Source organism: Argentina anserina, chromosome 7 (genome assembly GCF_933775445.1).
Source record: "Argentina anserina chromosome 7, drPotAnse1.1, whole genome shotgun sequence".
Classification (NCBI taxonomy): domain Eukaryota; kingdom Viridiplantae; phylum Streptophyta; class Magnoliopsida; order Rosales; family Rosaceae; genus Argentina; species Argentina anserina.
Window position 1 is genome coordinate 13,895,728 of NC_065878.1, and position 15,552 is coordinate 13,911,279.

Consider the following 15,552-nt stretch of genomic DNA (forward strand, 5'->3'; position numbering starts at 1 on the left):
TTTTAAGAAAAATGTTACAATCTTCTGGAACTAGTTCTGTACAAGACAATCGTCATTTTTCCTCTTTTGTATAATACTTTCTAAAATATGTTTATTACCATCCATGCAAGTCAGACTCAAACACTACGTACTTCCATGGCCTATATATAAATCTCAAACCCGTAACTGTAATATAACATCTCAAAATACAGAAGCATACTTTCGACTACATCTTGTAAACCATGGCAATCGATGCAGACGCAATCAAGAGGTATCTACTATTCTTTGATTTATTTCAGCTTACACCTTGATAATTTCGATCTTGTTCTGAAATTGCTTCTTATGGAATTGGATTCGAAACTGTGAGGAAGTTGGCCTCAAATGGAATCACTGTGGTGTTAACTGCTAGAGATGAGAAGAGGGGCCTTGAAGCTGTTGAGAAATTGAAGGAGTCTGGTTTTTCAGGACAAGTGGTTTTTCATCAACTTAATGTGGCTGACCCCGCGAGCATTGCTTCTTTAGCCCAATTTATCAAAACCGAGTTTGGGAAGCTTGATATCCTGGTATGGTCAAAGCTCATTTTATCTAAATTTTTTTTATCATTTTTGAAAATGAGGTTCAAATTCATTAGTAGTTCAAAGCTCATTAGCACATAGATGAAAGCTTAATTGGAGAATGGGGACTGCTAGAATATGACTGGCTAACATGTTGCATGGTTAACTATAAAGGATTATAATAGAGTTAAACTCTGGCATGCAACAGGTGAACAATGCAGGTATTGGTGGATCAATAATCGATGCTGATGGTGATAAAGCTGCAGTTGCAGCCTGAGAACAAATTGATTGGCAAAAGCTGGTCACGGAAACATATGAGTTAACAGAAGAGTGCTTCCAGATCAATTACTACGGAGCTAAAAGAACATCGGAGGCACTTATTCCTCTCCTCAAACTATCTAATTCACCAAAAATTGTTAATGTTTCATCGTCTATGGGGAAGTTAAAGTACATACCAAGTGATATAGTTAAAGGAATATACACTGATGTCGAGAACCTAAATGAAGCGAGAATTGATGAAGTGTTGACAGAGTTTCTTAAGGACTACAAGGAGGGTACACTTGAAAGCAAGGGTTGGCCTTCTTCTATGTCAGGCTACACACTTGCAAAAGCATCACTAAATGCATATAGAAGGATTCTAGCTAAGAGCTACCCCGATTTTTCGGAACGAGTATTGGATAATTTTTAAGTTTATAAATTTGTGAAATTCAATTAAACGAATTTTGTTTGTTAGCGAAGCGGTAAATCGAAAACGGAAACGTTATCGAAACGTTTAATTAGAAAAACGTTACGTTTCTGCGACGTAAAAAATCGACTTTTATTCCGTCGCTCGGTTGCAAAAACTTCATTCACGAAAGTTGTAGAGCTCGTCGATACGAGTTCGTAGACACACAGTATGCATTATTTGAAGATCGCATGAGGAAGTTACGTTCAAGGGAAGTTTGAGTTCCGAAAATGGGGATGTATAAATAGAAACTTTCCTGTTAGGGTTTCATTAATTGCTAAACTCACTTTGTTCCTCTTCTTCTCCTCGCGCGCGCCTCCTTCAGAGTCAAAGTCTGAAGACTGACCCGACCCGGACCCGAGCCAACCCGACCCGAGATTTCTGGTGCCGTCTGTCGTCCCCCGACCGCGCGACCAACCCAGATCGTCTCGCCTCATCTGTGCGCCATGCCTCGTGGTGATGGTTGGTATCGCTCCGCATCAGGTGGTGCGAACCGAAGGCTTGACAGTGACCCGATGACCCGGTTTCGACCCGGTTTCATTTCCGGCGATTCAAGCTCCTCCACCGGTCAAGTTCTCCTCTTCACCATCGTGCGATACTTGCTGTGTTGGTGGCTTGCACCCTTTCATGTCGGATGGAGAGAATCGAGGCTCGGAAGAATGGATGCTTCCTTGGAATCGGTTTGTTTGCTGCAGGGTGTTTCTGTGATTATGGCACCCATCCGACTTGATTCCCGGCCTTCCTCAACGTGGCAGTGGGTCTATGATGTCCTCCCCCTCTCAATACAACTTCCAATGGCAGTGAAGCAATCCAATTCAACCTCACTATGGCTGGGCGGTGCATTTGAGCTGTGGTGGACTTGATCCGAATGTGCATGTCATTTTGGCTAAGCAGTGCGTCCCTGGAGATTGAGCCTTGTATGGTAGAAATGAGGGTGCAGTTTGTAATGGCAGTTCTGATCAAGATGTTGTTGCCTAAGGTACCAATAGTTATTTTTTTTACATTGTTGACGGGTAGTTGTTGTGAAATACTTAGGATGTGTAATTTTAGGCAGCGATGTGTCATCACAAGTGTATCAAGTCTTAGTAGTGCCATGAGAATAATTCGAACTCCATTTATCATGCACTCATCGCGATTGAGTGATTATTACGAAAACAGTAGCATTACGGAGTTTAAATTTTTATGGTCAGTGAGCGGTTTAGATACTCAGTCGATTCACTTCCTAACCTAATGACGTTAATGTATTCAGTTAAGTACATTTGGGTGGTTTAACTCGAGTTTAATGGCATTTAGGGTGAAAAACCTTATTCGTTATTTACACTGCAAGGGATATTGAGTGTGATCTTGGTATGATTAGGTACTTGGCGGTTTTGGTGTGGTGGGGGTGGCAGTGATTCTTCACAATTGTGTGGAAGACGCAGCCGGATTATAAGGTGAGTAAAATTTCACATATTTACGAATCTACCCTTGCAGTGAATTCAAGATTTTTACAAGAGTTTAAATATTGAAATACGACATGTATATGATAAGTGGATTATATATATATTCGTATAAATGGTAAATAAGTACTTATATATATAGTTTGCTATATTATATACTGTTATGAATTCATTGGAATTGGTCATTTCGATGACGAGAATTAAATATTGAACATATGATTTAATTTGTACAATAATGAGTAGATTATTGTACATGGTTTTAACATTGAGAATTGTTAAATCGTTTTGTCTTCGGATGTGTTTAAGAAATATGACATGTATACAATAAAGCGGATTATATATATATTGTATAAATGGTAAATATGTACAAATATATATAGTTTGTTATATTATATACTGTTAAGATTTTTGTTTGTAAATTATGATCATTGTGGTGATGAGAATTTATATATTGAGTATGTGATGAAATTGTACAATAATGAGTAGATTATTGTACGTGTTTATATCTTCGGACCAGTCTTCGGACGTGTTGGCATGTCGGAACCTAGCCTTTGGCCGGGCGAAAGTTACGATACAGTTAGAGCTCTAGTCTGTCTGCCGGACATAGGGTAGCGAGGAGGTTGCCCGATGTCGGACTTCGGGTAGCGAGGAGGTTGCCCGAAGTCGGACTTAGGGTAGCGAGGAGGTTGCCCGAAGTCAGACGTTGGGTAGCGAGGAGGTTACCCAATGTCGGGCGTTGGGTAGTGAGGAGGTTGCCCAATGCCGGCGGTGTACTACGTGAGGGGTAACAGAGGTGTACCAGCGCTCATTTGTACCCGTATTATAAATGCATTTGGGTAAACAGAGGGGTTACCCAATTGCTCATGAGTACTTTCATTTTCATATTTTCGGGACAACCAGATGGGCCATCCATTTACTCATGGGTGCATTTATATTTGTTGATTTATGGATTTCCGTATATATTGATATGCGAGTTATGTTTTTATTTTACTCATACGAGCTGTAAAGCTTACCGGGTTTGTGTTTACAATCCCGGTACACCAATTCGATGGTGTAGTGGATAACTCCGCAGGTGTGGATTAGCGGAAATTGACGGACTGCTCAGAGAACTTGAAGTTATTTATTTCCAGCTGGAGCGAGGATTTTGTGTGACTATCTTGTGAGGTTGTTGTGAGGATTATACATTTCCATTTGTTATAATGTTGAATTATAATTTGGTTTGTAATAATCGGTTTGACTGAGTTGTATTTTGAACTCAGAGATGATCCGCTGTGGCATTTTAAATGATTTCGACATGTTAAGATTGTTTGGTGTTTAACGACTTTGAAATTTTGAGTTTTTATGCTCGAAATTTTGGGGTCGTTACAACTCTCTCTCTCCTGGATATATCAAAACAGATTTGAACTTCAATGCTGGTCCTATGCCTGTTGAAGAAGGTGCTGCAAATTCTGTGAGGTTAGCTCTGCTGCCCAGTGATGGCCCTTCTGGCCAATTCTTTGTTCGGACTGAAGTTAGCATTTTCTGATGTCCTTGAGAAAGATAGCAAATAAAAATCACTTGTCGATCATGAGTTAAATTTGGAACCAAGTACCGATTTTTTGTTTTGTTTTAATACTAGTGAATCACTGGTGTAAATAAGTATGTTGCAGCATACATTTATAATGGTATATCAAATACAGCAGAATTTCTCTGTCACAATCCTGAATTTCAAATGATAAAAATTTGAATTCGAAGCAATAAAAACTCAAAAACAATCTCAAATATATTGAAATCATCTTATCATAACAGTGTATCGAAGCTGAGTCCACGTCATGACTCAGTCAACTCGAATAATACACAACCAATGGAAATGTAAAATTCACTCAATCCTCACTACTAACAATAGAATGAAATCTTCGACAATCTTCAGTAAAAACCCTCTAATTCTGCTGAACTATCCCCTACACCATCAAATAAGTGCATCGGGATTATAAACACAAACCCGGTAAGCTTTGCAGCTTGTATGAGTAAATCAATAATACAACTCGCATATAAACACATAAGAAAATACGGAAAACATTTAATTATAAATGTACTCATGAGTCATTGGACGGCCCATCTGGTTGTCCAATAATATCTGAAAATATGCGTGCCCATGAGAAATCGGGCAACCCTTCTGTTTACCCAAATGCATTTATAATACATGTACTCATTAGCGCTGGTACTCATCTGTTACCCCTCATGTAATACGCCGCCAGACATTGGGCAACCACTTGCTACCCAATATCCAAAAATATGGGTACTCATAAGCCGGTAACCCATCTGTTACCCATAGAAGAAAATACTTAAAACATTTAATTATAAATGTACTCATGAGTCATTGGACGACCCATCTGGTTGTCCAATAATATCCGAAAATATGCATGCTCATGAGAAATCGGGCAACCCCTCTGTTTACCCAAATACATTTATAATACGGGTACTCATGAGTGCTGGTACACCTCTGTTACCTCTCATGTTAGTACGCCGCCCGACATTGGGCAACCACTTGCTACCCAATATCCAAAATATGGGTACTCATAAGCGTTGGTACACCTCTGTTACCCCTCATGTTAGTATCCCGATAGACAGATTAGAGCTCTAACTGTATCGTAACTGTCGCCCCGCCAATGCTAGGTTCCGACATGCCAACACGTCTGAAGACAGGTCCACATATCATAAAAACGTTTTAACATAACTCAAGTTAAAATCACGTACAAACGATCATCACATGATATTGTACAAATCAAAGTGACATGCTCAAATAAATAAATATCAACGCTATAATGAACTCATTCGCAAACGGAAATTACGACAGTATATAATATAGCAAACCATATATATGTACATATTTTACCAATTATACACATACACAATCCACTATATCATATACATATCATAGTTGATTCTTTTAAATTTAGCGTAATCATGAATCTCCGCAAGGGTAGATTCGTCACTGTGAGATTTTACTCATATTCACCATAGTCCATAATTACTAAAACCTTTTAAAAATCATTTATTAAAATAGTGTTTCACTTACCCATGAACCGTAGACGATCAAGTTCACGTAATTTAAACCAAAACATATTTTTAAAATAATTTTTATAAACTAGTGATGCAACGACTATGGTGACAACTCAACTAAATTCAATAATTATAATATTACTTCGATCATGATGATCATTGTGAGGTTTACTCACCTTATTTCCTGCGTGCAACTTTCACGACACTGAAAGTAGTTTCCTCACTCGTTTCATCGGTCACTTAATAGCATAATAAAATGCTTAGAAAATGATACGTAAAATATCAGGTGACAATTTAGTACAACTAAATGTTCATAAAACATAGTTCACAGAACACTGTTCATGGTTACTGTTTTACTAAGCACTGTTCCAATGTACTGTTTTACTAAAATACTGTTTTTACAGTTATTGTTACTGAATACTGTTCACATTTACGGTTTACATCGTACTGATCACCGTAACTGTTTATGACACTGTTCACATTACTATTCATGCGGTGTCACTGTTCACTGACCGCCACCAACGACTACCAAATTTCACCACCACAATCTAAATGATATTCCTAACAACTTCCTAGTTCACCACAAAGTCTAATTCTGAGCCTAAACACTTCAATTTAACAAGAACCGAAAAGCCCCAATTTAAAAACCTAGAATTTCTTTTCTTCGATTCTCCTAGCACACAACGATTGGGGTTAAATTTTTTGGAGAGTTTGTAGTATGGAAGGAGACCTTCAAAATAGGTCAAGAATCGTACCGATTGGTTGCCAGAGGAGGGAGATCCGACGAGTTGAAGTTCGGCGAAATATGCTTTTTCGGGAGAACTTCCGGGCTTCACCGCTCCTAAACGGCGGCGAGATGGCGGGTAACGCTACCACCAATCGACAGGGGATGCAGCAACCTTTTAAATGTGACCGGTGCACCGCTCTATGGTGGCCGGACGGTGGAGATCCGGCAGCCCAAAGTCGGTTGTTCGGGAGAGAGAATTTCTGGACTTTTTCGGGGGTGAACACTACCGATCCGAATTTCTGCTTTTTCTCCCCATTTTTCTCTTTAATTCCCCTATTTATACTATTTTACAAAAATGTCCAAATACCTTTTGATTCGTAACTTCTTCATACGAACTCCGATTTAGGTGTGCCACGTGTCCACGAATTCGTATCGACGAGCTCTAAGACTTTCATGTAAGACGTTTTCTAAGAAACCCAATGAGTCAAAAGTCAACTCTTAGACTCGTCAAATTGAACGTTTCTGAACAATTAATATTTCGAACCCTTTCGTTTTCATTCTCGGCTAATAAAATTGGACAATGACCAACTTAATTATATCCGGGAACTCATTGGAAATTAGATATGAATTTTTCAAGATATTACATTCTCGTTTAGAGTGTATAGCAGAATTTCCCCTATAGTACTCTTAATCTCAACTTGTGAAGATTGTTGTCATAGTCTACTGCTCACTGTAGACAAAAGTACCTTGGAAATCAAACTGGAAAATAAGTTTGCACATAAATACAGTACGTCCATGCAAAAAAAACTTTGAAATGAAGCTTTTGTTCAAGTGTTGATTAACAACTCCACAGGTAAACAATGCATGAATTCGTGGATGTATCACAGATCCTGAAGCTTATAAAGCAGCTGCAGGCTGTGGTCAAGATATGTTGCATTGAAACTCTTTAGCCTATTATAAAAAAAGCTCTAATCAAAATATCATGATAAATTTCTTTACATTGACACAGGATGATGTTTGAAAGCAACTGTAATGAGATAACAACTCAAACGATGGACTTAGCTGAAGTCTCATCCTTTAAGTGAGACAGAATCACCTGCCTTTTTTCAATTTCAAGTAATAAGGATCCCAGATAGTTCACTTGGTCTTGCTCATTCTGAATATGAGACAAATGTCAAAATGTAGTGTGGGTGCCTCGGTTTATTACGAGATACATGCATCTACGTTTACAGTTGTACTAGTAATTATTTCTAAGACCATTTGCTTAGACTACTTAACAATCACAAAAATAAAGTGGTAAAATATGCTAAACTTACACATCAGCAGCACTATAAACTTTCTTAAATGAGCCTCACCCCTAGTTTCGATGTGGTTCATAGATGTGATTCCCCATCTAGATGTGAAATACACTAAAAAATGGCATTACACTGATGATATATAATCAATAAAAAAAACTATGACAACATAGTTGTCTCCTATGATTATGAATAGAAATTATTTTCAACAAAGTCAACTACAGAACAAGAGCCTAATTGATGGTATTAGCAATCCAAAATTTACAAAAGAAGGAAAGCTAAAATCCCATGATTCCCATCAACAATGGCAGAAGCAGCAAAGAGGTACCTTCTACAGCTTCCCTAATACTTTTAAGAGTCAAAAATCATACTACTTTGCTGAGAATCAAAAATCAAAATCTAGTAGTCCACCATAAATCGATTCTGACCAAACCCAAGGATACAAAATTGGAATAAAATGGATATAAACATTGAGAATCTATGAAAACGGGAGAAGGTACAAGAAAAAGGAAAAGACGATATCATGTCTTGGTAACTCTATTGAGAGACAGGTGGAAACTGAGACTAAATCTCTGAAAACACAACGATAGATTCTTCAATCATGGACATTCGACGTCAATGCTGGGTTTTGTGTTAAGGGCAATACTGGAACTTTAAGAATACATTTTTTACTGCTGGGAAATGTGACATGGGTATGGAGTTGCTGCAAGAGGCAAATTGCACTGTTTGAAGAAACTAAACAACAACAACAACAACAACAAAAATATATATCGTCTTCCCCAATCATGACAATAAACTAGTCTTCTTTGATCTATCAGGACAAAGTGTGATCTAAATCAGAAATCACAGGATTGGGGGTCATAAAACAAAGTCAAGTTGTATAGAAATACAAGAATCACAAAGCTGAAAAAAACAAGCTTTCTAAAGCCATCAACAATGAAAGAATCGACAAAGAGGTAATTCCTACTGTTCCACTGATGTTTCTAATGAAGCTTTATATATAAAGTATAAACTTCCTTACGTACGATTACTTTCTCATCTTCCACCCCTCATCATGCTTTGTATCCAGTAATTTCTGTATGTAATTTCTGTATGATATGTGTGATGAGATTATTCTTCTTATATATGGATCAGGTATGCGGTTGTTACAGGTTCAAATCAGGGGATTGGGTTTGGAACAGTTAGGCAGTTGGCCTCAAGTGGGATTATGACTCTGTTAACAGCTTTAGATGAGAAGCAGGGCCTAGAAGCAGTTGAAGAATTGAATGAGTGTGGCTTCTCTGACCTTGTTGTTTATCATCAGCTTGATGTAACAGACCATGCTAGCGTTGCTTCACTTGCAGATTTTGTTAAAACCCAATTTGGGAAACTAGATATCTTGGTATGCCTAAAAAGCAACATACATAAGAAATCGAATTCTCAATCAGTGGTTTTGTACAAGCTTTTGCCGAAAATTTCTGATGAATATAAGCACATAACCGGAAGTAATAATCCATACTTGTATTGGTTTAATCTCTACAAGTAAACAATGCAGGTGTTAGTGGAACCATTAAAGATCCTGACGCTTTCAGAAATGCTGTTGCAGGTGCAGGTATGGCCAAGGTGAGTTTATTATCAAGTAATAAGTACTAGAATGTCCTACAGGATGAACAATCAGGATGGCATAATTTGTTTGAGGTTCCTTTTGGATATCGATACGAAATATAAACTTTTGATACTAAAAATGATGAAGTGAACATTTAAGGCAGCAGAACATACGTGTACCACCTCATATATATTCTAATCTTGCAATACAATGCAAGTCCATTATCGACGCACATTGAGATTAATTTCCTTTTCTTTGAGATAGGATGGTGGAGGAATCAACTGGAGTGAAGTAATGACCCAAACGTATGATCTAGCTGAAGTATGTGTGAAAACAAACTACTATGGTGCAAGGGAAGTTACCAGCGCACTGCTTCCTCTTCTCCAACTATCTGATTCACCGAGAGTTGTCAATGTCACTTCTAGCGTTGGGATATTAGAGGTATGCTGAGTTTCCTTACAGCTATGTCCTACACCAAGTGTTGCCGATGTAACCTTAAACATTGTAACCAAAGCTAGATAATATGTTAAGCAATCCACCATATCTGAAAATTTCTAACATGCAGTTCAGAAACAGACCAAACATGTACATCAGTTTTACAGCTTCTAATTAGCTAGCTTGTGTAATCACTGGCCGGGATGGTACCACTGCCATTTTGTGTATCTTAAGTCCTAACAACTGTAATTAAGTTTTGCATCATTACTTTTTGAAGTTCATTTGATTTCTTATTTTCTGTAAAGTCAAGCTCAAAGCCTGAAATGATTTATTTACTGTCTTAACTCTCTTATACATGTTGTTTGATCATCAGCATATACCAAATGAGTGGGCCAAAGCGGTGTTAAGTGATGTGGAACATCTTACAGAAGAGAGAATAGAGGAGGTCTTAAGTGAGTTTCTAAAGGACTTCAAAGAAGATATGCTTGAAATGAAAGGCTGGCCTCCTGTCCCCTCTGCCTATACTCTCTCAAAAGCAGCCTTGACTGCATACACAAGAATTATGGCCAAGAAGTACCCCAATGTATGCATCAATTGTGTTCATCCTGGATTTGTTAATACAGATTTGACCTGCAATGCCGGCATCCTAACAATCGATGAAGGTGCTACAAGTGTTGTGAGGTTGGCAATGGCTCCAAATGGTAGTCCTTCAGGTCTTTACTTCAATTTACAAGAAGTTTCACCCTTTTGAGTAACATCAACAGACCCTTTTTCAGTTTCATGCATATATGAATCCTCGATTAGTTCATAAGCAAACAGCATGTACATCCGGTTCTGAGTTCAACTAGAAGGCTCTTAGCTAGTGCTAAACCTCTAGATGCTGGAAACTTGTGACCAGACCATTGTTTCAATAAGTGTGCTCTTGTGAGAATTTTTTTTTTCAGTGGCACAGCTACTAGAATTTGTTGAGATATAAATCTCTCATTGGAAATATGGGGCATTACTAATGAGTTTATAAGGGTTTGGGCCGCCTTATTTACTATAAATTGGTTTTATATGTGAATCTCATATCACTTTATCATATTAGATTTAATTTTCTAATCCAATTAGTACGTTATCTATTCAGAATTAGGTTGATTAACATCGTTTCCTAACCCATTAGTACGGTATCCATTTTGTGCTAAAAGATCAACTTCTTCGTTTGTGGCAATGTCTAAATATCTAGTATATACATATATTTTTTGGTTAGTTGTGATGTACAGAGCCGGTCCTAAACATTTAAGGGCCTAGTGCGAAATTTGAAATATGACTTATATAGAAATATATACATACATATATATAAAGATTGTTTAATTCTTCATTGGAAATTTGCTCTAAATTGACGTATTTATTGACTATATTTTGTGGTTTTTAAATAAGAAAGTATCAAGACCTCCTTTTTGAGATTGAACCAAATCATAAGTTCTTCTCTTTTTATAAGTTTAGCTATCATACTTGATGAATATTTTATAGTAGGAGCCACTGAGAATTATATAGGTAATTAAAAAAAAGAATTATGGGTGGGGTTTTTTTTTACAAGAAAAAAAATTACAACTTGAATCCCCTAACACAACCACTACCCACTCGATCAAAAAAGAATTATGGGTGGGTTAGAGTGTTTGGTCATCACCCCCCTTTTGTTTTGCGATTTATAAATAGGGGTTTTTGGCTGATTTTTTTTATATAAAAAAAGTGAGTGTTCTCCAAAAAAAAAGTGAGTGTTAGCCTGTGATGGATCTTGAACCCAAGATGTCTACTAACTTAGCCAATAATAAGTAAGCTCCCTCGCAAACTGGACAGAAGTGCTTAATGCATCTAAATTAATTTTAAAATATATTTTTATTACAATGTTATTTTTTGTAAAATCCTACTTCAGGGCCTTTGCCGGAATGGGGGCATTGTGCGACCGCACCAATGACACTCCCCCGCGGCCGGCTCTGGTGATGTATGTACATACTTTGCTTGGAAAGACATCGTCAGTTTTTAAATATTCAATAATGTAAGAAAAATTGTATCCTTTCGATTAAGAGACATCGTTTTTTTATTTTTTGTTTCAAGAGTCTGATGTTATTTCTCTTTCTTGACATCAGTTTTGTCATTATCTTACTAAATCACAAATAACTATGAAACTCACATTTGATTCAAATTAAAGAAATTGCATAAAAATACAAAGCAACAACATGTACGCAAGCGTCATCTGTCTACAAACTTTGGTGACAAAACTGAAGCAAGGTCTGCTTCTCGGAAGCTAACGTTTCACTCAACAAATCTCATAACATAGGTAAACGCACTACATGCATAGTACGCACAAAGGAAGAAGTTTCATACCAAAACTAAAACATCTAAGGATGAATCTGATTAGACTCACAGAGCAAGTAGACATAGGTGGGTCCGTGGGTGAAACACCGAGGCATTAGTGTTGGTTGAATCACTTAAGTATTATTATGTGTATTTATGGGTGAAACTACCTACTCCCAAGTATAGGAGGTCAAGTTTTAGTAAGAGAAAGTGTAGAGTATCGTACCCAAGGGATTAGGGGAAACTCAACTCTAACTAGATTTTCGCAAGAAAAACTAGAAAAACATGCATTCTAACTTTTTACAAGTTCACAACCTTAGTCCTTTGGAAGCTAAGAATCATGGAGATGATATTAACAAGTGGTAGTGAATCGACTTGGTTGATTTTAGAATTAATTTAAGTAAACTAATTCTTGCACTAAAACAACAAAGAAAGGTAAATGTAGAGATAGAATCAAAAGATGAGTAGAGACTTAGGCATTGCACCTAGCCTTACTCATGCACAAATGTAACTCAAGATTAATGCATAACATGTTTGACAAACTTCCCCCTAGTACTTTGGTGAAGCTACCAAGAAACCAACTAATCATGCAATTTAACAAAATCTTTTGGAGCCAAATTAAATCACAAAACCTTAGTCCCAATTATATTACCTTATAATACAAGTGGGTTATGTACCACAAACATAACACCCCCTTAGAGTAATTACACTCATGGCACAAGCATTAAGTTCATGGTAAGAAATTCAAGCAACTTAATATTTCCCATAAGAAACACTAAGCCACCACCTAAAGGCTACCCATGCTCACGGATTCAAGAAGTTGTCAAGTTCAAGTTCCGATTCATTAATTATCTAAACATGTTTCTAGGTGACAAAACTAGTAACACATTTAGTAAACATTTTAAGTGTTGAAGCCCATAGATTCAACATGCATCAACATCAATTAAAAGTAAAATGAATTCATTAGCACATGAGTTTGGTTAGGGCTAGCCTAGCCTCAAATCCAACTACTCACAACCCATTAAATACAACAACCCTTGAAAATTAAATACATCAAAAGAGAAGTAGAGTAAAGAGAGAAGAGATTACCAAGGGTTTGGTATAAATGATACCAAACCGTACCTCTAAAGGTTTACTACCCACAAAGATGTAATAAGAAAGAAAATGCTTCTAAGTATGGTATTAATGGGTTCTAACAAAAGAAGAACTCCATGAACACCATACTTTATCCACACAATCTAGAAACAAAGAACAAGGGTTGAGAAAGAGTATGAGTAGAGGATAAGAGAGTGAAGTGACCCAAATCTATGAAACAAGTTTGTGATTGATCAAGAGTGTAAAGGATCTTTAGTTTTTGGTGAAAACTCAAGACACTTTACACTTTTCTTTGCACAACTTGATATCTATGACTTAGGCCTAAGAAAACTATGTTAAAACTATGGAAAATATGAAGTTTTGATGGAGTTTTAGTGTGGTGAAGGAGAATGCACGAATTTGTGAAGAATGAGGGTATTTAAAGGCCTTAAGGTCACAAATGAATGGTGGAAATGTAAGGGGATGAATGGTTAGATATGGTGGACAAATGTAGAAGCACAAATTGTGGATCTTGTTCTTGAAATGGTCCCATTCATTTGTCTTCTTCTATTTTAAATTTAAATCCCCAATTCATGGAGCACAAATTGAGGATCTTGTTCTTGAAATTGTCTCCTTCATTTGTCTTCTTCTATTTTGAATTTAAATTTTAAATTAAAATTTACAATTCATAATTGACCAATATGCTTCATTGACTTATTGACTTTAACCACCACCATTTCCGGCAACCACCTTCTCATCGCCGGAGTTTAACCGGCATTTTCCGGCGTTGACTTTTCTTTTCTTATGAAATCTCCACATTTGCTCTTTTTGGCTTGAAACTTTCACCCGAATCCATAATGTGCGCTAAATCCACTCTTCTTGACGTGTTTCCGATCATTTGCACATTTTCCTAGCATGAGTAGGAAACGTAAAAAGATATAAATAAATATACAAAAATATAAAGCAAAAGAATAAGAATAAGGCAAACATTACTAGGTTAATATTAACCTAACAAACTACCTCACACTTAGACTTTGTTTGTCCTCAAGCAAATCAAAACTAAACACAACCAAACTAAATGGGTCACTTGCTTCCATCTTGAATTCAACCAATTCCTTTAAAGGACCATGATATCAATTGAGCATGATTAGAAACTAAATTTTCGAAATGCAAGGCTAATAAATGGATTTGGAATGTCATGCTCAAGAAATTATATATATGCGTATGCCATGTGTGTCATCTTAAAGTCATCCATATATGATTAACTTGGACTACATTTGTCTAACCATCAAACTCACATGGATACACTCATTTTCACTCAAGTGTTTTTGGTTAGTGTTTACACTCAAAAGCAATTCAATGGACACGCTTTCTATAGGCTTGTTCTTCAATCTTTTCTCCACATGATCATTACATGAGTTCTCTCGGATCACAAGGTCTTTTATTTTCGTTGTATAGGGCTTAAGGTAGAAGCTTAAGAAATAAAATAAAATATATCACAAATTCTAAGCCTCATAGTAAGCAATTCTCTTGTTGAGATCCCATAATACACTTTCACAACTCTATGTGCTTTGTAAGTTCTTGATTCCACAAACTCAAGTACAACTAGACTACTAAATTATTCTCCTCACTTTTTTTTGGATTTTTTTTTTGCAACAAATTTTTTTTTATTAGCACTAATTTTTGGTGACCCTAGTCCATATTTGATTTTGATTGATTCTTTTGATATTGTGAACATGTCTCAAACTCATTTACAAGCACCAAACTAACAATAGGACTCACATTGCTTACCACTTGGCTTAGAGAGGATAGAAAAAAAAATGTTTAAGTTTAAGAATGGTAGACATTTATGGTGGTAAAGAAATGAAAAGGCTAACACAAAACTACATAGGCTCAAATTGGCTTACTAATGGAAATTTTTTAAAGGATAAAAGCTATTTGGCCTTGGTGGATACCTAATGCCTTGGTCTTCCCCAATAACAACTCATGCCTTGATAAAAGTCTCGAAAGATTTAAAGCAAGTTCTAGATTGCAAGCACAATGAATTGATCGCACAATGAAACAACTAGTGCATTAGAAACTTTTATGCACTCTCATCGGCTCAAAATCTCACATAGGCAAAGATCGTTTCAACAAAAATAGTCCTCATCTTTCACACATGAATGCATTTGAAATGACATAGGCAATATGACTCTAAACATATGTGAGCACAAAATGCCAAATCCTCCTATTAACAAAGCATTGATTTTTAACCGCTAAACATGCTCAAAATCAATCTATCCAAATATGATGATTGTTTTGTTATTGGCACCAAGCAAGTAAACCACAAACAAACTTGTTTTTTCATTTTTCAAAATATCT

At 36.7% G+C, this 15,552-nt stretch overlaps 1 protein-coding gene and 1 pseudogene across 1 annotated transcript; both read left to right on the top strand.

Annotated features, from left to right (window-relative positions):
• Positions 1–305: 305 nt before the first annotated feature.
• LOC126803614 ((+)-neomenthol dehydrogenase-like) lies at positions 306–4,230 on the top strand (annotated as a pseudogene).
• A 4,310-nt stretch (positions 4,231–8,540) lies between these two features.
• LOC126802759 (short-chain dehydrogenase/reductase 2b-like) lies at positions 8,541–10,767 on the top strand. Its single transcript, XM_050530453.1, has 5 exons — positions 8,541–8,716; positions 8,895–9,145; positions 9,283–9,362; positions 9,610–9,786; positions 10,154–10,767. The coding sequence occupies exons 1-5, from the start codon at positions 8,697–8,699 to the stop codon at positions 10,529–10,531; spliced, it is 906 nt and encodes a 301-aa protein (XP_050386410.1). The 5' UTR covers positions 8,541–8,696; the 3' UTR covers positions 10,532–10,767.
• The last annotated feature ends 4,785 nt before the right edge of the window (positions 10,768–15,552 follow it).